At 49.7% G+C, this 21276-nt stretch overlaps 1 protein-coding gene across 3 annotated transcripts in view; it reads right to left on the minus strand.

The window, feature by feature from the left end:
- LOC143815218 (transient receptor potential cation channel subfamily V member 1-like) overlaps window positions 1–21276 on the minus strand; it is a 183235-nt gene that overhangs the window by 40261 nt on the left and 121698 nt on the right. For all 3 annotated transcript variants that reach the window (XM_077294233.1, XM_077294232.1, XM_077294234.1), the window contains 2 exons: window positions 18822–18962; window positions 14383–14681 (listed from right to left, as the gene is read on the minus strand). In XM_077294233.1, coding sequence (XP_077150348.1) covers window positions 14383–14681; window positions 18822–18962 — 440 coding nt within the window. The remainder of the gene's footprint in view (window positions 1–14382; window positions 14682–18821; window positions 18963–21276) is intronic.

Raw genomic sequence — 21276 nt, forward strand, 5'->3', positions numbered from 1 at the left:
CTGTCTGCACGGTCTCCGTGTGATTGCAGCTCGCCCTGTAGTCTGTGAGCAGCCATAGCCTGGTTGTCTCCAGCTCAGGGTTGTTCACTGCGTCATACCGCCAAATCAATTTTCTTTTTTTTCAAGTAGTGTAGGTTGCTGCTAATTTATTTTAAAAAATCCTATTAGTGTCTTTCCACCCGTCTCCAGCTAACTTGTGGAAAAACACTACATAGGATAACGTAGAGGAGGGTTTTTGGGCCTTGCAGCGCCGTTTACGTCTGTCTGCACGGTCTCCGTGTGACTGCAGCTCTATCTGTTGTCAGTTCAGCCCCAAAAAAATAAATAAATAATAAAGTTCACCAAACACACCAGTTACACCACTTTACATTTGTGTAGGCCACATTAGCTCATATTAAAGTCTAGTCCACACTTTAGAAAATTAGTGTTTCTTATACCTGTTAGGAGGAGTTGCTCAGGAATAAGCACACAAATCCGTTAGTACTTTTCTGCTTATCTTTATCAGTCAACCAAGATGAAGAAGGCAGTGAGTAAGGCACGTGGGCGTGGGCGTGGGCGCGGAGCAGGGAGGGGACGTGGGGATTCTGTGCCTGCTGCGGGCACCGGTGACTCATCAGCACCCACTTTCACCAGGCAACAGTCGTTCATGCGCAGCTTTGTGTCAGAGCGCCGTACACCGCTGCTGCGTCAAGAACAAATTGAAGCTGTTGTCGGATGGATGGCAGCTAATGCATCAACTTCCATTAGTGCCACATCCTCTCAGACACAGAGCACTGGAGAGCAGCCATCTGTCTCTTCACCACCTGCCAAATTGCCCAGGCAAACAGAGAGCCCAGGACAGGAGCCGTCTCTACTTCTGTTCTCTGAATCTCTTGGCTTGGAAACAGGGGGCCAGCCAAGCAGCATTGGAGAAATGGAAGAAGAGGCAGGGTGCAGTGATGCCCAACAGCTTTTTCTGTCTTCCTCTGAAGAGGCGGGTGGGCCAGTGGCTCCGGTCACCACATCGCAGGCCGCATCAGCTGATGATGACACTCAGGTGCCACTTACTGGTGCGTGCTCTGCTGCTGAGACTACCCAGGAGGAGCAGTTGGGGGCAGAGGGTAGTGTAGATGATGAGGTCCTCGACCCATCTTGGCGTGAGGGACAGGAAGGTGGTGGGAGCAGCTCTGAGAAAGAGATTCCCCGTACGGCCCAAAGAGGGAGAGGGAGGGGGAAGACTGCGGATCCTGCAGCCTCCGCTTTGGCACCCGTTAGGAGCATGTCTCTTCCAAAAGCCAAAAAGGGCGCTCCCAAGACTTGCAGTGCCTGGTCCTTTTTTGACACAGTTGCAGATGACATTTGCTATGTCAGATGCAAGGTGTGTCATCAAAAAGTCAAAAGAGGGAAAAATGTCAGCAACCTCAATACCTCCAACATGTGGAAACATGTGCGCAACAGGCACCCGGCGGAGTTAGAAAAACACACTGAAGAGGTAGGCCAACCAACAGCGGCAGCTACCACCTCTTCAGCTCGTGTTGCCTCTTCCTCTAGCTCACACGCAGCTGGTTCGGCTTCCTCCCAGGATCGCCGTGGAAGAACCTCTGGCCCTGTTGTCCAGAGACCCGCTGTAATTCCACCCACAGCACCACTTTCCCAGTCATCCACACACTCCCAGCCCAGTCTACAGCCATCGGTAGTACAGGCATGGGAGAAAAGGCGGCCTTTCTCGTCAAACCACCCACGAGCACAGGCTCTGACTGCAGGCATTGCCAAACTTCTGTCACTGGAAATGCTGCCATTCAGGCTGGTGGAGACTGACAGCTTCCGTGACTTGATGTCATTGGCAGTCCCACAGTACAATGTGCCCAGCCGCTTTTACTTCAGCAGGCAAGCCGTCCCTGCCCTGCACAAGCATGTGGAGGGACACATAAAACACGCGCTACTGAACGCCGTCAGTAGCAAGGTCCACCTCACCACCGATGCGTGGACCAGTCAACATGGACAGGGGCGATACCTTTCCCTCACTGCCCATTGGGTTAATGTCGTTGAGCCGGGTACAGACCGTGCGAGTGGCGCAGGACGTGTCCTGCCCACTCCAAGGATTGCAGGAATCCATTCTGTACGCATTGACTCCTCCTCTTACACCAGTTCCTCAGAATCATCGCTGCAGGAGCCGTCACAGTCCACCTCCACATGGACCCGTGATGAACGTGTACCTGTTACGACCGACATGAGCACAGCCGTGGCCAAACGTCAACAGGCCGTGTTGAAATTAATTTTTTTGGGGAATCGTAGCCACACAGCGCAGGAGCTCTGGAATGCCATCAAGCAGGAGAGCGATGTGTGGTTTGTGCCAGCGAATCTCCAGCCAGGCATGGTAGTGTGTGATAATGGCCGAAATCTGGTGGCAGCTCTGGGCCTCGGCAACCTCACTCACATCCCATGTCTGGCACATGTGCTCAATTTGGTCGTGCAGAGCTTTTTGAGGGACTATCCGGATCTTGATGCACTGCTGCACAAGGTCCGCCTAGAGTGTGCTCACTTGCGGCGTTCCAGCACGGCAAAAGCGCGCATTGCGGCTCTGCAGCGCCGACACCGCCTGCCGGAACATCGCATCATATGTGACCTACCTACCAGGTGGAATTCCACGTTACATATGTTGGAGCGGTTGTGTGAGCAGCAGCAAGCTGTAATGGAGTACCAGCTGCTTCAGGCGCAAAAAAGTCGCAGTCAGCGCCGTACAGACTTCACAACCACAGAGTGGGCCACTATGAATGACGTCTGCCAGGTTTTGCGTCCCTTTGATTATTCCACGCGGATGGCGAGTGCAGATGATGCACTAGTCAGCATGACTGTCCCCCTTATCTGCCTGCTTGAAAAATCACTGCAAGCGCTAAGGGATGATGTTGTGGAAGAGGTGGAGGATGAGGATTCACCATTTCCATCATCTTCTGGACAGTCAGCGCCACGTGGTTCCTCACAAACGCGTAGGCAGGGGACAGTTTGTGAGGAGGATGAGGAGGAGTCAATGGAGGAGGAAGACGTCCGTCCAGAGGAGGGAGTTACCGAATTGTCCAGTACTCAGTGTGTACAGCGAGGGTGGGGTGATGACGAGCGGGCAGAGATCACGCCTCCAGCAGGGGACAGCGTTTCTTGGGCAGTTGGCAGTCTGCAGCACATGGTGGATTACATGCTGCAGTGCCTGAGAAACGACCGCCGCATCGCCCACATTCTCAACATGTCTGATTATTGGGTGTTCACCCTCCTCGATCCTCGCTACCGGGACAACGTAGAAAGCCTCATCACACCGTTGAACCGGGAGCGAAAAATGCGGGAGTACCAAGACACACTGGTCAATTCCATCATCTTCTCCATTCCAACTGAGAGAAGTTCTGCTAGTGCATTCCAAAGCAGCTCAGGGCGTCCAGGCAGTGGTGGAGGCTCTGCACAAAGAGGGAGCAGAAGCAGTGCCTCTGCCCAAGGCAAGACCAGTATGGCCCAACTGTGGCACAGTTTTCTGTGCCCCCCACAAAAGTCTACACCATCACAGACGGCTCCAGTCAGCAGGAGGCAACGGTTCCGTCAGATGGTGACAGACTACATGTCTTGCCCTCTTGCTGTACTCCCAGACGGCTCTTCCCCTTTCAAGTTTTGGGTCTCAAAGCTGGATACATGGCCAGAGCTAAGCCAGTATGCATTGGAGGTGCTGTCTTGCCCTGCGGCCAGTGTATTATCGGAACGTGTCTTTAGTGCTGCAGGTGGTGTACTAACTGACCGTCGCATGCGACTATCCTCCGATAACGTTGACCGGCTTACTTTCCTGAAAATGAACAAGGCCTGGATCTCGCAGGAATTTGCCACTCCTCCTCCTGATTAAATAATTAGGTCACTGTATACGTTATCCAGGTCTCCTGTTGTGTTCATCTTTCTACCACCTGAACTTAAATTCCTGGGCTCCAACACCGCCAGTTGAGGCTCAGAAGTGCCGTCTGCACAGTCAAAACATATGACCCAGTGTTATTGGGTTTCAGTAACGTCAGCTGATCCCCAGCTGTGTAGCCGGCAATGTGTCATGCGACCGCCACGCTGACACAACAACTGAAATGTAAGGGAATCTGTCCCCCCCCCCCCAAGGCGTTTGTTACTGAAAGAGCCACCTTGTGCAGCAGTAATGCTGCACAAGGAAAAGGTAGCTATTTTTGTTTAGCACCTTGCACACGCAGAACTTAACACTTATAAAATGTGTCCACTGATACCGTAACACCGTCCCGGAGGTGGGACTTTCCTTCGTAATGTGACGCAGCACAGCCGTCATTCCTACCCCCCCGGCGCCGCGCACCCGCTCCTCAGCGTTGTTTGATTCCGTCCCGGAGCCTGCGCTGTTATGTTATCCCGTGGCCAGGCACACTTAGCGCTGCCCGTCTTCTGGCATCATTTGGTGTCAGGATGGCTGCGCCTGTGCGGCCGCGCTGGCAGAGAGCCCGCCTCGCAGTGTCTTCTGATTTAATCCCACTGGGGGCCTGGGATCCATGGACATGCGCAGTGCATATCTGAACCTCCACCTCTCACTCATCTCCCTATGGCTTCTTCAGACTGTTCGGTGTCAGCTGGTCCCTAATAGCATGCCACGGCCGTGACACCGCACAGTCTTAAGAAGCCGTAGGGAGGGGAGTGAGAGGCGAGGATATGCACTGCGCATGTCCATGGATCCCAGGCCCCCAGTGGGATTAAATCAGAAGACACTGCGAGGCGGGCTCTCGGCCAGCGCGGCCGCACAGGCGCAGCCATCCTGACACCAAATGATGCCAGAAGACGGGCAGCGCTAAGTGTGCCTGGCCACGGGATAACATAACAGCGCAGGCTCCGGGACGGAATCAAACAACGCTGAGGAGCCAGTGCGCGTCGCCGGGGGGGGGGAAGTAGGAATGACGGCTGTGCTGCGTCACATTACGAAGGAAAGTCCCACCTCCAGGACGGTTTTACGGTTGCAGGGGACACATTTTATAAGTGTTTAGTTTTGTGTTTGCAAGGAGCATGATGAAAAGAGCCACCTTTTCCTTTTGCATCTTTTGTGCTGCACAAGCTGGCTCTTTCAGCTACAAACGCCTTGGGGGGGGGGGTTAAAGGTTCCCTTTCGACTTTCTCAGGCTTCGGCCTACATTGTGTTCCTCTGCTTTTCCACCTGTCCCTGGGCTCCAACACCGCCAGTTGCCGTCCAGAAGTGCTGTACGCACAGTCAACAGTCCCTCCTCTGTTATTGGGGTTCAGTAACGTCAGCTGTTCCCCTGCTGTGTGTGTGGCAATCCCTCCTACCTCCTCCAACCTCCTCCTCCTCCTCCACCTGTCCCTGGGCTCCAACACCGCCAGTTGCCGTCCAGAAGTGCTGTACGCACAGTCAACAGTCCCTCCTCTGTTATTGGGGTTCAGTAACGTCAGCTGTTCCCCTGCTGTGTGTGTGGCAATCCCTCCTACCTCCTCCAACCTCCTCCTCCTCCACCTGTCCCTGGGCTCCAACACCGCCAGTTGCCGTCCAGAAGTGCTGTACGCACAGTCAACAGTCCCTCCTCTGTTATTGGGGTTCAGTAACGTCAGCTGTTCCCCTGCTGTGTGTGTGGCAATCCCTCCTACCTCCTCCAACCTCCTCCTCCACCTGTCCCTGGGCTCCAACACCGCCAGTTGCCGTCCAGAAGTGCTGTACGCACAGTCAACAGTCCCTCCTCTATTATTGGGGTTCAGTAACGTCAGCTGTTCCCCTGCTGTGTGTGTGGCAATCCCTCCTACCTCCTCCAACCTCCTCCTCCTCCTCCACCTGTCCCTGGGCTCCAACACCGCCAGTTGCCGTCCAGAAGTGCTGTACGCACAGAGCCAAACACCTCGCAAATGTGTTAGTGGGGTTCAGCACCGCCAGCTGTTCCCCTGCTGTGTATACGGCAACGTGTACTGCGACCGCCACGCAGGCACAACAAGTTAAATTTAAGGGAACCTGTCCCCCCCCCCCCCAGGCGTTTGTTACTGAAGGAGCCACCTTGTGCAGCAGTAATGATGCAAAGGGAAAAAGTGCCTCTTTTCGTGGTGCTCCTTGCAGATGCTGAACCTAACACTTATGAAATGTGTCCCCTCACAGCGTTCAACCGTCCGGTAGGTGGAACTTTACTTTGTCATGTGACGCAGCACAGCCGTCATTTTTACCCCCTTGGCGCCGTGCGCCGCCTCCTCAGCGTTGTTTTAATCTGTCCCGGAGCCTGCGCTGTTAGGTTACCCCTTGGCCATGCACACATTTCGCGCTGCCTGTCTTCTGACATCATTTGCTGTCAGGCTGGCTGCGCCTGTGTGTGTGCGCTGTCCGAGATTCAGCCTCGCAGTGTCGTGTAATGTAATCCCACCGCGGGCCTGGGATCCGTGGCCATGCGCAGTGCATATCCTCGCCTCTCACTCCCCTCCCTACGGCTTCTAAAGACTGTTCGGTGTCAGCTGATCCCTAATAGCATGCCACGGCCGTGACACCGCACAGTCTGAAGAAGCCGTAGGGAGGGGAGTGAGAGGTGAGGATATGCACTGCGCATGGCCACGGATCCCAGGCCCGCGGTGGGATTACATTACACGACACCGCGAGGCTGAATCTCGGACAGCGCACCCACACAGGCGCAGCCAGCCTGACAGCAAATGATGTCAGAAGACGGGCAGCGCGAAATGTGTGCATGGCCAAGGGGTAACCTAACAGCGCAGGCTCCGGGACAGATTCAAACAACGCTGAGGAGGCGGCGCACGGCGCCAAGGGGGTAAAAATGACGGCTGTGCTGCGTCACATGACAAAGGAAAGTTCCACCTACCGGACGGTTGAACGCTGTGAGGGGACACATTTCATAAGTGTTAGGTTCAGCATCTGCAAGGACCATAATTAAAAGAGCTAAGTTTACCTTTTCCAGCATTAGTGGTGTACACGATGGCTCTTCCAGCTACAAACACCTGGGGGGGGGGTTAAAGGTTTCCTTTCAACTTGCTCCAGTGCAGGCTTCGGCCTACACTCCGCTCCCCTTGCTCCTCCTGCTGACCCTGGGCTCCAACACCGCCAGTTGGGGCCCGGTACTGCTAGCTGCACTGAGAAAAACACCAGCCAATGTGTCAGTGGGGTTCAGCACCGCCAGCTGTTCCCCTGCTGTGCAGCCGGCAACGTGTCCTGCAACTGCCACGCAGGCACAACAGACCCAAAAGCTGCCGCCAGTGCAGGCTTCGGCCTACACTCTGCTCCATCTCCTCCTCCTGCTGACCCCGGGCTCCAACACCGCCAGTTGGGGCCCGGTACTGCTAGCTGCACAGAGAAAAACACCAGCCAATGTGTCAGTGGGGTTCAGCACCGCCAGCTGTTCCCCTGCTGTGCAGCCGGCATCGTGTCCTGCAAAAGCCACGCAAACACAAGAACTGAAATTGAAGGGAACCTGTCCCCCCTCCCCCAGGCGTTTGTACGTTTTAAAGGCCACCTTGTACAGCGGTAATGCTGCATGTGTGCAAGGTGGCTCATAAACGTATTCTCCTCGCACATGTGGAACTGAAAACACGTCTAAAATGTGTCCTCTGTGTGACCATTTAACCGTCCCGGTGGTGTGACTTTCCTTTGTAATGACACGCTGCAACCCCCTTGGTAGCGCTGCCCGTCTTCTGGCATCATTGTTTGGCTGGCTGCGCCTCTGCGGCTGCCCTGACCCACACAACGCCCCTCGTTGTCTTATTTATTGGGACTGCGAGGGTGTGATTGACGGGCATGATCAGTGCATCAGTTCGCCTGTCCCTCATCTCCTTCCGCCTTCTGCGGACTGTGCGGCTTCATGGCCGTGGCATGCGATAAGGGATCAGATGACGCCGCACAGTCTGAAGCGGGTGTAAGGACCCGAGTGTGAGAGGCGAACATATGTGCTGCGCCAGGCCCTGAATCCCAGCCCCGCAGTGTTTTAACAATGTTAAGACACTGCGGGGCTGGGATTCATGGTCATCGCGAACCGCACCGGCCGACATTAAATGATGCCAGAACATGGGCAGCGCTAACAGCGCTAGGCCAGGGGATCACACGACAGCGCAGACTCCTGTACAGCAAATAACAACGCTCAGGAGGCTGCACCCAGCACCAAGGTGGGATTCTTGACATCTGTGCTGCGTCTCATTACAAAGGGAACTCGCGCCTCCAACACAGTTTGACTGTTTAAAGGGCTAAATGTTATACGTGTTTCATTCAGCGTGTGCAAGGAGCGAAATTAAAAGAGCAACCTTTGACTTGTGCAGCACTACTGCTGCATAAGCTGTGGCTCTTCTACTTTGTAACCCCTGAGGGGGGGTTAAAGGTTACCTTTGAAATTGGTTCAATTAGGCTTCGGCCTACACTCTGCTCCCCCTGCAGAGCCCTGGGCTCCAACACCGCCAGTTGGGGCCCGGTACTGCTAGCTGCACAGACAAAAACACCAGCCAATGTGTCAGTGGGGTTCAGCACCGCCAGCTGTTCCCCTGCTGTGCAGCCGGCAACGTGTCCTGCAACTGCCACGCAGGCACAACAGACCCAAAAGCTGCCGCCAGTGCAGGCTTCGGCCTACACTCTGCTCCATCTCCTCCTCCTGCTGACCCCGGGCTCCAACACCGCCAGTTGGGGCTCGGTACTGCTAGCTGCACAGAGAAAAACACCAGCCAATGTGTCAGTGGGGTTCAGCACCGCCAGCTGTTCCCCTGCTGTGCAGCCGGCATCGTGTCCTGCAAAAGCCACGCAGACACAAGAACTGAAATTGAAGGGAACCTGTCCCCCCTCCCCCAGGCGTTTGTACGTTTTAAAGGCCACCTTGTACAGCGGTAATGCTGCATGTGTGCAAGGTGGCTCATAAACGTATTCTCCTCGCACATGTGGAACTGAAAACACGTCTAAAATGTGTCCTCTGTGTGACCATTTAACCGTCCCGGTGGTGTGACTTTCCTTTGTAATGACACGCTGCAACCCCCTTGGTAGCGCTGCCCGTCTTCTGGCATCATTGTTTGGCTGGCTGCGCCTCTGCGGCCGCCCTGACCCACACAACGCCCCTCGTTGTCTTATTTATTGGGACTGCGAGGGTGTGATTGACGGGCATGATCAGTGCATCAGTTCGCCTGTCCCTCATCTCCTTCCGCCTTCTGCGGACTGTGCGGCTTCATGGCCGTGGCATGCGATAAGGGATCAGATGACGCCGCACAGTCTGAAGCGGGTGTAAGGACCCGAGTGTGAGAGGCGAACATATGTGCTGCGCCAGGCCCTGAATCCCAGCCCCGCAGTGTTTTAACAATGTTAAGACACTGCGGGGCTGGGATTCATGGTCATCGCGAACCGCACCGGCCGACATTAAATGATGCCAGAACATGGGCAGCGCTAACAGCGCTAGGCCAGGGGATCACATGACAGCGCAGACTCCTGTACAGCAAATAACAACGCTCAGGAGGCTGCACCCAGCACCAAGGTGGGATTCTTGACATCTGTGCTGTGTCTCATTACAAAGGGAACTCGCGCCTCCAACACAGTTTGACTGTTTAAAGGGCTAAATGTTATACGTGTTTCATTCAGCGTGTGCAAGGAGCGAAATTAAAAGAGCAACCTTTGACTTGTGCAGCACTACTGCTGCATAAGCTGTGGCTCTTCTACTTTGTAACCCCTGAGGGGGGGTTAAAGGTTACCTTTGAAATTGGTTCAATTAGGCTTCGGCCTACACTCTGCTCCCCCTGCAGAGCCCTGGGCTCCAACACCGCCAGTTGGGGCCCGGTACTGCTAGCTGCACAGAGAAAAACACCAGCCAATGTGTCAGTGGGGTTCAGCACCGCCAGCTGTTCCCCTGCTGTGCAGCCAGCAACGTGTCCTGCAACTGCCACGCAGGCACAACAGACCCAAAAGCTGCCGCCAGTGCAGGCTTCGGCCTACACTCTGCTCCATCTCCTCCTCCTGCTGACCCCGGGCTCCAACACCGCCAGTTGGGGCCCGGTACTGCTAGCTGCACAGAGAAAAACACCAGCCAATGTGTCAGTGGGGTTCAGCACCGCCAGCTGTTCCCCTGCTGTGCAGCCGGCATCGTGTCCTGCAAAAGCCACGCAGACACAAGAACTGAAATTGAAGGGAACCTGTCCCCCCTCCCCCAGGCGTTTGTACGTTTTAAAGGCCACCTTGTACAGCGGTAATGCTGCATGTGTGCAAGGTGGCTCATAAACGTATTCTCCTCGCACATGTGGAACTGAAAACACGTCTAAAATGTGTCCTCTGTGTGACCATTTAACCGTCCCGGTGGTGTGACTTTCCTTTGTAATGACACGCTGCAACCCCCTTGGTAGCGCTGCCCGTCTTCTGGCATCATTGTTTGGCTGGCTGCGCCTCTGCGGCCGCCCTGACCCACACAACGCCCCTCGTTGTCTTATTTATTGGGACTGCGAGGGTGTGATTGACGGGCATGATCAGTGCATCAGTTCGCCTGTTCCTCATCTCCTTCCGCCTTCTGCGGACTGTGCGGCTTCATGGCCGTGGCATGCGATAAGGGATCAGATGACGCCGCACAGTCTGAAGCGGGTGTAAGGACCCGAGTGTGAGAGGCGAACATATGTGCTGCGCCAGGCCCTGAATCCCAGCCCCGCAGTGTTTTAACAATGTTAAGACACTGCGGGGCTGGGATTCATGGTCATCGCGAACCGCACCGGCCAACATTAAATGATGCCAGAACATGGGCAGCGCTAACAGCGCTAGGCCAGGGGATCACACGACAGCGCAGACTCCTGTACAGCAAATAACAACGCTCAGGAGGCTGCACCCAGCACCAAGGTGGGATTCTTGACATCTGTGCTGCGTCTCATTACAAAGGGAACTCGCGCCTCCAACACAGTTTGACTGTTTAAAGGGCTAAATGTTATACGTGTTTCATTCAGCGTGTGCAAGGAGCGAAATTAAAAGAGCAACCTTTGACTTGTGCAGCACTACTGCTGCATAAGCTGTGGCTCTTCTACTTTGTAACCCCTGAGGGGGGGTTAAAGGTTACCTTTGAAATTGGTTCAATTAGGCTTCGGCCTACACTCTGCTCCCCCTGCCGAGCCCTGGGCTCCAACACCGCCAGTTGGGGCCCGGTACTGCTAGCTGCACAGACAAAAACACCAGCCAATGTGTCAGTGGGGTTCAGCACCGCCAGCTGTTCCCCTGCTGTGCAGCCGGCAACGTGTCCTGCAACTGCCACGCAGGCACAACAGACCCAAAAGCTGCCGCCAGTGCAGGCTTCGGCCTACACTCTGCTCCATCTCCTCCTCCTGCTGACCCCGGGCTCCAACACCGCCAGTTGGGGCCCGGTACTGCTAGCTGCACAGAGAAAAACACCAGCCAATGTGTCAGTGGGGTTCAGCACCGCCAGCTGTTCCCCTGCTGTGCAGCCGGCATCGTGTCCTGCAAAAGCCACGCAGACACAAGAACTGAAATTGAAGGGAACCTGTCCCCCCTCCCCCAGGCGTTTGTACGTTTTAAAGGCCACCTTGTACAGCGGTAATGCTGCATGTGTGCAAGGTGGCTCATAAACGTATTCTCCTCGCACATGTGGAACTGAAAACACGTCTAAAATGTGTCCTCTGTGTGACCATTTAACCGTCCCGGTGGTGTGACTTTCCTTTGTAATGACACGCTGCAACCCCCTTGGTAGCGCTGCCCGTCTTCTGGCATCATTGTTTGGCTGGCTGCGCCTCTGCGGCCGCCCTGACCCACACAACGCCCCTCGTTGTCTTATTTATTGGGACTGCGAGGGTGTGATTGACGGGCATGATCAGTGCATCAGTTCGCCTGTCCCTCATCTCCTTCCGCCTTCTGCGGACTGTGCGGCTTCATGGCCGTGGCATGCGATAAGGGATCAGATGACGCCGCACAGTCTGAAGCGGGTGTAAGGACCCGAGTGTGAGAGGCGAACATATGTGCTGCGCCAGGCCCTGAATCCCAGCCCCGCAGTGTTTTAACAATGTTAAGACACTGCGGGGCTGGGATTCATGGTCATCGCGAACCGCACCGGCCGACATTAAATGATGCCAGAACATGGGCAGCGCTAACAGCGCTAGGCCAGGGGATCACACGACAGCGCAGACTCCTGTACAGCAAATAACAACGCTCAGGAGGCTGCACCCAGCACCAAGGTGGGATTCTTGACATCTGTGCTGCGTCTCATTACAAAGGGAACTCGCGCCTCCAACACAGTTTGACTGTTTAAAGGGCTAAATGTTATACGTGTTTCATTCAGCGTGTGCAAGGAGCGAAATTAAAAGAGCAACCTTTGACTTGTGCAGCACTACTGCTGCATAAGCTGTGGCTCTTCTACTTTGTAACCCCTGAGGGGGGGTTAAAGGTTACCTTTGAAATTGGTTCAATTAGGCTTCGGCCTACACTCTGCTCCCCCTGCAGAGCCCTGGGCTCCAACACCGCCAGTTGGGGCCCGGTACTGCTAGCTGCACAGACAAAAACACCAGCCAATGTGTCAGTGGGGTTCAGCACCGCCAGCTGTTCCCCTGCTGTGCAGCCGGCAACGTGTCCTGCAACTGCCACGCAGGCACAACAGACCCAAAAGCTGCCGCCAGTGCAGGCTTCGGCCTACACTCTGCTCCATCTCCTCCTCCTGCTGACCCCGGGCTCCAACACCGCCAGTTGGGGCCCGGTACTGCTAGCTGCACAGAGAAAAACACCAGCCAATGTGTCAGTGGGGTTCAGCACCGCCAGCTGTTCCCCTGCTGTGCAGCCGGCATCGTGTCCTGCAAAAGCCACGCAGACACTTGCTCTTGTACCTTCTGCTCCCCATCCTGGTTCCAGTACCGTCAGCTGGTTCTGGGCAGAGCCTTTGGCTTAGGTGCCTCCCTCTGGGTATCCGAGTTCCACCAACGTCAGGTGGTCCTTGGTAGTGCTTTCAGGCACGGGTACCTCCTGCTTAGTAACCGGGTTCCAGTAACGTCAGCTGGTCCTCGGTAGTTCCATTGGCTCTTGGACCTTCGGCTACCCATCCGGGTTCCAGCACCGTCAGCTGGTTCTCGGCAGTGTCTTTTGCTCTTGTACCTTCTGCTCCCCATCCTGGTTCCAGTACCGTCAGCTGGTTCCGGGCAGAGCCTTTGGCTTAGGTGCCTCCCTCTGGGTATCCGAGTTCCACCAACGTCAGGTGGTCCTTGGTAGTGCTTTCAGGCACGGGTACCTCCTGCTTAGTAACCGGGTTCCAGTAACGTCAGCTGGTCCTCGGTAGTTCCATTGGCTCTTGGACCTTCGGGTAGCCATCCGAGTTCCAGTTCCATCAGCTGGTTCTCGGCATTTTCTCAGCCTTCTTGTACCTTCTGCTACATTTCCAAGTTCAAGAGACTAAACACGATGACCCGGAAGACCACCCCTAAGATGACGACGACACCAGAGACGACAACCACCATGATGACGACGACCCTGGAGACGATGACCCCGAAGACCACCCCGATGACGACGACCCCGGAGACGACGACCCTGAAGACCACCCCGATGACGACGACCCCGGAGACGACGACCCTGGAGACGACGACGACCTGGAAGACCGAGAAGCAGAAGAACGAGAGGCTGCAGAACAAAGAGCAGAAGAACATTAAGCATAACACTAAATATCAGAGCAAAAAATATTATCTAAATTATAAGCAGAAGAAGACTAAGCAGTGTATGGGGGTGAGTCCGTTCCTCCTCGTGGTGCCCCTGGATAAAGCCTGATGCTGCAGGCCAAACTGAACGCGGACAAATGTAACTGTTTTGTGACAGGCAGAACGGAAGGTGTAATCTTCAAACTTTTATAGATAACAACTACGGGAATGCCTGTCACAAATAAGAATATGATGAAGAAGTAGAATATGATGAAGATAATAGTAAAATAAAAAGAATATGAACAATGTAACCAAAAAAATAATAGGTAGAAGATGAAGAAGAAGATGAATAAGGTGAAGAAGTTGATGTCAAAGAAGCTGATGATGAGGATAATGAAGAAGAAAGTGTGGGAGAAGTAAAAAAGAAGGTGAAGGGCGTGGAAGTAGTGAAACATCAATATCTGACAAAATAAAAAAAAAAATTAACATAGTCAAAATCTTTCTACCGCCGAACGTCATAAAAAAAACCCAAAATCCTGCTATTCTATTACATTGGGCTAAACCTCTGTGCCTTTAATGTCTCCGCCACGTCCCCCAATACATCCTACATTATTCTTAGTTGTTTTCCTTCATGTAGAATGAACCTACAAGTTTATAAAGGGTTTATTTTAATTCCGATATTTTCGTCCCATTGACTTGCATTGGGATCGGGTATCGGTATCGGATTGGATCCGATATTTTGACGGTATCGGCCGATACTTTCCGATACCGATACTTTCCGATATCGGAAAGTATCGCTCAACACTAGTTGTGACTAACCTCAATTTTACCCAATTTCGCTGCTAACTTTAAAGGAGTAAGATCATCATTGTTACACTCTTCTTCAAGTTTCATCCGTGGATCAATCTGGTCGGACTTCTTCAGAATCTCATCGTACATATTGGTGATGATCTCTGTATTCTCTTCAGTGTCATCAGCCACTAAGACCAGAGCATGCAGAACTGTATTTCCGTGGCTATCCTTGGCATTCAAGTTAAAATTGGTATGTGGGACACTTAGAAGATATGTCACAATATCGAGCTGGTTAGTGCAGGCAGCAAGTGAGAGGGGGAATTCTCCTGTAATGAAAAGATATTTTAAGTTCTAAAATTTAACTATAGATCGACACCTACTAGACGTCGATCTGATATGTGTTATTGCTCCCAAGTTTAAAATCAGATGATCAATAAGTGATAAGAAAATGGGCCATTGTTTAAATGAAATTTCTATGTTATACAAATTTTTTAATATTTAGTGTTTTATAACTTTCCATTGCTATATACAATAAAAAAAAAATCAATTTTTATTCGGCCTTATACTTCCTGTTATTTTTATATGACATTTCAGCAGTGATAACATTACAATCACAGGCAGGATGATGCTATAAAAGGTAACACATATATAGATCACATTATAAAGGGCTGTACAGCTCACCTCCCCCCCATCCTGTACAATTACCTCTACTCATATCACAGAACATGCCTAGAAAACTCTCCTTTAATAGTCAGTCTATAATCTGTCAATTTCTGGGCCTATGTCCCATGTGACTGCTGTAAAGTAAGCTTCTAAATATTATTACCTGCAGTTCAGGCCAGTACAGAAAATAGAAGATAAAGTTTTACAATCAGAAAAGAAAAAATGTTTCACAGTTGATAATTCCATTTTCAGAGCATGTAATGTTTTCAGTTTCTGATTAATAAAGCTATGTAGAGGATTTGTTTTTTTGTGACCTGAGGTGAAGCTTTTATTCATACCATTTTGGGGTAGGCATGATGTTTTGATCGCTTCTCATTGGATTTTTGTTAGGTGTTTCGGTGGTCAAAAAAATGCAATTCTGGTGTTTTAATTTTTTTTCTCATTATGCTGTTTATCAATCTGGATAATTAATTTTATATTTTGGTAGATCAGACTTAAACAGACATAGTACTAACACAGATGAGTAATGTTTTTTATTTATTTTGTAATGGGGGAAAGGGAGGTGATTTGAACTTTTATATATATTTTTATTTTTTTCATATTTTTAAAACCCTTTTTTACCGTCCTTTGGAGTTCCCTTGGAGGACTTGAACCTGCGATCACCTGATCAATTGTACTTTGCACAGCAATTCCATGAGCCGGCATTTTAAGGATCACCTTCATCATAGGCACAGGGGTATGTGGGGGCCAAACGTATCGCTGGGCAGCGCGTTGTAAATGCCTCTGTGACAGATCGAAAATGGCATTTAACAGGTTAGCAGCTGCTCCAGCCATCGCTGTTAAAGGCACATGATGGCTAAATAACACAGACATCATCTGCCAAAAAAAATGTAGGCTCAGCTTCTGAGTACGCATAAATGTCAGGTAGCAGACATATGATGTACCAGTACGTCATATGTCGGTTAAGGGTTAGAGGGAATCTGTGAGCGGGATTCCACTCTCATATCAGCGTTGGAATTTATATGTATATGAGGGTGTCGATCTGATGTCTCTGTCTCTAAGTGAATGGCTCAACAAGTCCAGGTGGTCTTCTCTAATTCCGGAGAGTGAAAGTAACATTTCATATTGGAGCACTTCAAGTTGAGGAGATTTCTTTTTTAATTTTGACACTTTCTGATGAATCATTGCTTTTGGGACATGCTTCGATCATTGACTGGTCATCCAACCAGATCGCCCAGTGAGGATCATCTTGTTTTCAAAACTGCTTCAAAATTCCACTTCACACCATATTAAAAACTCTGTTCTGCATCTGCTGCCTCTAATTTTTCTGCCTCCATTCAGAACTTTGCAAGATGTCTTCTCTGGGCATGTGGCCTAACAGAACTGCAGGGAAAACATACTGAGCTTGAGTGCATCCTTACTTCTACGTCTTTGTTTTCTAACTCTACATCTGAAGGTCATCCTATCATCCTCTGACCTTCTACAGGTCCTCTTCTACAGTCAAAACAGTTCCTGCTTCTGCTTATGATCCAAATATGGAGTACAAAATCAACCAAGTTCTAGATTGTGAAATGACTCGTGGTCCTAAGGAGATACGCTGAGTACCCCAAAAATACAATGCTCCAATCTTGCATCAAAAGATTTAATGCTAAGCATCTTCTTTCTACTATCACTGATTCATCTGGGAGTGTCCTGACAGGGGGGCTACTGTTGCATACCTGTCATGGGTATCTTGGGCTCTGCTTCTTTCCACTGGATCTGCTGCCCTCTGTTCTGCTCCACACAAGCGTGTGATATAAATGATGCACAGCGTGGATCATTTATATCACCTCCCTAGTCCTATCTAAGGCCCATTAAAACACACACCTGTGTCTTTGGATTGAGACTCTAGACCTCTATGTTTGGTGTATTCCACCTTCTGTGCATACTGTATTTTTACTTTTATTCCATTCTTGCTGGTTTCTACTTCATAAGACCTGCTGCTCCTGAGATTCATGAGTGTGCCAAGTCATTGCTGCCACCGTGCATCCTACTTGCTGCATCAACGCCCGGGTCGGTGTGCACACCCAGATCTGAAGATTAGAGTATCCACCTCACCAGGTAAGCCTAACACTGGGCAACTACTTATTCATGGGGCGATGATGGGTTGCTGTGACAGCCAGGGGGCTACTCAAGACCCCCATGCTTTTCAGTGATATACTCTGGCTGGCATTCATAGGAGACCATGATTTGTGCTACATACAGCAATACTGAAGTAGACAAATGACCACAGGTTCAAGTCCCCTGCGGGGGTTATGAAATAAGAAAATGTGTTTTAATAAATATTAAATTAAAAAATCGTAAGTTTAAATCACCCCCATTTTCCCCTATTTAAAATAGAGATAATAAAAAATACAGATACAGTATGTGAGATAGTTTTGCCCGTAAAAGTTCCAATCTATTAAAATATAAAATTAATAAACCTGATCTGTAAAAATTGTAAAGAGAAAAAAATCAAAACAGCAGAGTCACAATGTGGTGGAATATGTAGTCAAGTAATGGTGTGGTAGTATTTCTCCTTGTATGTGGTATTATTTGGTCGCTATATGCTTGTAATATGTGGTTTTATTCGTTCACTATGTGGTCTGGTCATGGTGTGGTGGTATTACTTCCCTGTATGTGGTAGTATTGATCTTGGTATAGTGAATTGTGTTGTGTATGGTGGTCATTTGTTCGATCTGATATTAATTAGGAGAAGATTCTTTATTTCCACTAGAGATTAGATACCTGGAACACAGCGGTAGAGATGCACTTACAGGGGTTCTCCTGTGAAAAAAGTAATCACCTCTCCACAGCATAAGTGATAATAACGTATTGATTGTGGGGGTCTGACTACTTGGACTCAATCGGCAGAATGTGGAACTTTTATCCCTATTAGACTAGAGTGGAATGTTTGACTTGACCACTGATCTATTCATTCACTCAGTGGCTGCGAGCGCTGTTCTTATTTTTTTCTGGAAGACCCAAAGAGAATGAATGGAGCTGCAGTCAAACATCCCACCTGCAGTTCCATTTTAAAATGGGGATAAGTGTCCTATCTGGGATAAAACTTCCTCATTCTTCCAATCGGTGCAGTTTCTATTGGTCAGACCTAAGTGGTCACCTATCCTGTTTGGCCCATGGATCGGTGATAACTTGTTTTAACCAAAGAAACAGGTTAAGGTATTTGCATATAGCTGTAGGGTGGGGCCCTAAGTTTAATAGACCCTGTGGGCCCCAGTCCGACCCTGTGCAGCTTGCTCTGGAACCAAGGACATGGAGAAAGCAAAAGCCTTCTGCCAGCAAGTGAATACAATGCAATGTACACAGCATGACACATATGGACTAGGAGATGACTTGTTTATAAAGTGCCAGGGCGTTATGGATAAGCAGCTCACCCACCGTTACTGTACTGGGCACCTCACAGTCCGATACTGACAGACCGCATAGACTGCTAGATCAGATGTGACTGGCAGCATCTGGGAATGTGGGGTGAAAACACATTCCCCCAGAGAAGACTGGATAAACGGACAGTTGGACTACAAGCAAAGATTTTAAACACTGTGCTTCAATAGCAACAAATGTGAATATCTCTGCAATAGAGCAGAATAGAAAACAGCAGCATAATCAGGTATCGATGTATTTAAATCACATTTTTTGAGCAAGTGACATGTACCCCTTAAAGCTGTAACAATATTGCCCTCTTGCATACTTCTATTACACTTGGTTATTAATTTGATTTTTTTCATTGCCACATGTGTTAAAACAAAAAAAAGAAAACTTACCAAAGTAGAAACTGACACCTTTCTTTTTCTGCTGGAAAAACAACCCACTTGCCCTTGCATTCAAATCAGCCTTGTTTTCCATCAAAAGCTTCACTAACTTAAAATTTCTCTTTTCTATTGCTATGTGAAGTGCTGTCTGTCCTGTGGGCGACAAAAGAAGCAGGGATTATAAATAATACATAAAGATAAGATACTGTGATAATACAAGATATGCAAGGGGAAAGCCTAAATGCACAACATAAAGTAGGTGTCCTATAATTACCTCTCATCTGCTATCAACAGCACAAATAATACGTGTCTGCTCACTGGTGGTCCCACCAGTAGGACCCTCACAGGTCATGAGAAGGGGGTCCTATGTCACCTACTTCAATAGAACAACAGTTATGTATAAGCACTGCTGCTCTATCCTGTTGTGTTGCTGTTTTTGGCTATCAACCATCAACCCCATATGCAAGAAGTGGGGTGGCAGCACACATTCTTTCAAATGGGGGACACTGGACTGTGCTCTGCTAATCAATGAGGTTGTCTGTGGTGGGATCCCAAGTGATCAGACCTATTCCTGGCATAGGTGATAAGTTGTGATTGAGGGTAACCCTTTAAAAGCTTCTGGCAGAGCCTACCACTTACCATGTGCCATTTATAATCATGAGAAGGGCTTAGTGCCAATTTAGACAACAATATAATTACAATTTGTCGAATGGCAACTAAACCGTTAGTAAAGGTAAATGTAAAACATAACTTTTTATTCAAGTATTAAATAAAAAAGATAAAAATTGCTAAGCTAGTGGGTGTACATTACTAGGATATAATTATTGAACTGTCTAATCCTCTGGATTTATCACCAATATCCTATCAATTTATGAATTCCGTAGAGTTGCTGCGGCCGCTACCACTACTCTCATTGGGAGTTTATACACACTCCACTAACTTGCCCCTAACACCAACTCCTAGACCTCCCCGACATGTTTTGCCAGTCAACCTGGCTACATCAGGGTTTGAGGCTAGACCTAATTTAGACAACAAGGTTCAAGTCAGACTGTACTTCCTACAGCTAAGTGTCTGAGCCAACTGCATTCATATTAACTCAATGCCAGGTCAAAGAATTTGTAGAAAAGGTAACCTGTTGTCCCAATAACAAGAACACTTCACATCAATCCATAATTGTAATGGTTTACAGAAATAAAATGATAATAATAAGAAAACAGAGTTGATTTATGATTATAAATATAACTAGATGGTGGCCCGATTCTAACGCATCGGATATTCTAGAATATGTATGTAGTTTATTTATGAACATTTCAGAATAATGCAATTTATACACAGGATTCAGCCGGCCGCGACCAATTAGCGAAGCGTGGTTCAAATCCCGCGCCAATTTGCAGGCGGACTGTGCCTGTCGCTGATTGTTTGCGGCCGGGCGTGACCAATCAGTGAAGCCAGGGCCGGCTCCAGGTTTTTGAGGGCCCTGGGCAAAAGAAGTCTCAGTGGGCCCCCCTCTTTAACACATACCACGATTCATGATGCACAGATACAACAGAGAAATATAGCACAGCCAAGTAGCGTATAACACAGCCCACGTAGTATATAGCACAGCCACGTGGTATATAACAGGCCACAAAGTATATTGCCCAGCCACATAGTATATTGCCCAGCCACGTAGTATATTGCCCAGCCACGTAGTATATTGCCCAGCCACATAGTATATTGCCCAGCCACGTAGTATATTGCCCAGCCACGTAGTATATTGCATAGACACGTAGTATATTGCCCAGCCACGTAGTATATTGCCCAGCCACATAGTATATTGCCCCGCCACGTAGTATATTGCCCAGCCACGAAGTATATTGCACAGACACGTACTATATTGCCCAGCCATGTACTATATTGCCCAGCCACGTACTATATTGCCCAGCCATGTAGTATATTGCCCAGCCACATAGTATATTGCCCAGCCATGTAATATATAACACAGACACATAGTATATTGCCCAGCCACGTAGTATATAGCACAGACACGTAGTATATAGCACAGACACATAGTATATAGAACAGACATGTAGTATATTGCCCAGCCACGTAGTATATAGCACAGACACGTAGTATATAGCACAGACACGTAGTATATTGCCCAGCCATGTAGTAAATAGCACAGACACGTAGTATATAGCACAGACACATAGTATGTAGCACAGACACATAGTATATAGCACAGACACGTAGTATATAGCACAGACACGTAGTATATTGCCCAGCCACGTAGTATATAGCACAGCCACGTAGTATATAGCACAGACACGTAGTATATAGCACAGACACGAAGTATATTGCCCAGCCATGTAGTATATAGCACAGACACGTAGTATATTGCCCAGCCACATAGTATATACCACAGACATGTAGTATATAGCACAGACACGTAGTTTATTGCCCAGCCACATAATATATTGCACAGCCA

The sequence above is a fragment of the Ranitomeya variabilis genome, chromosome 3, assembly GCF_051348905.1.
Source record: "Ranitomeya variabilis isolate aRanVar5 chromosome 3, aRanVar5.hap1, whole genome shotgun sequence".
In the NCBI taxonomy this organism is placed as follows: Eukaryota; Metazoa; Chordata; class Amphibia; order Anura; family Dendrobatidae; genus Ranitomeya; species Ranitomeya variabilis.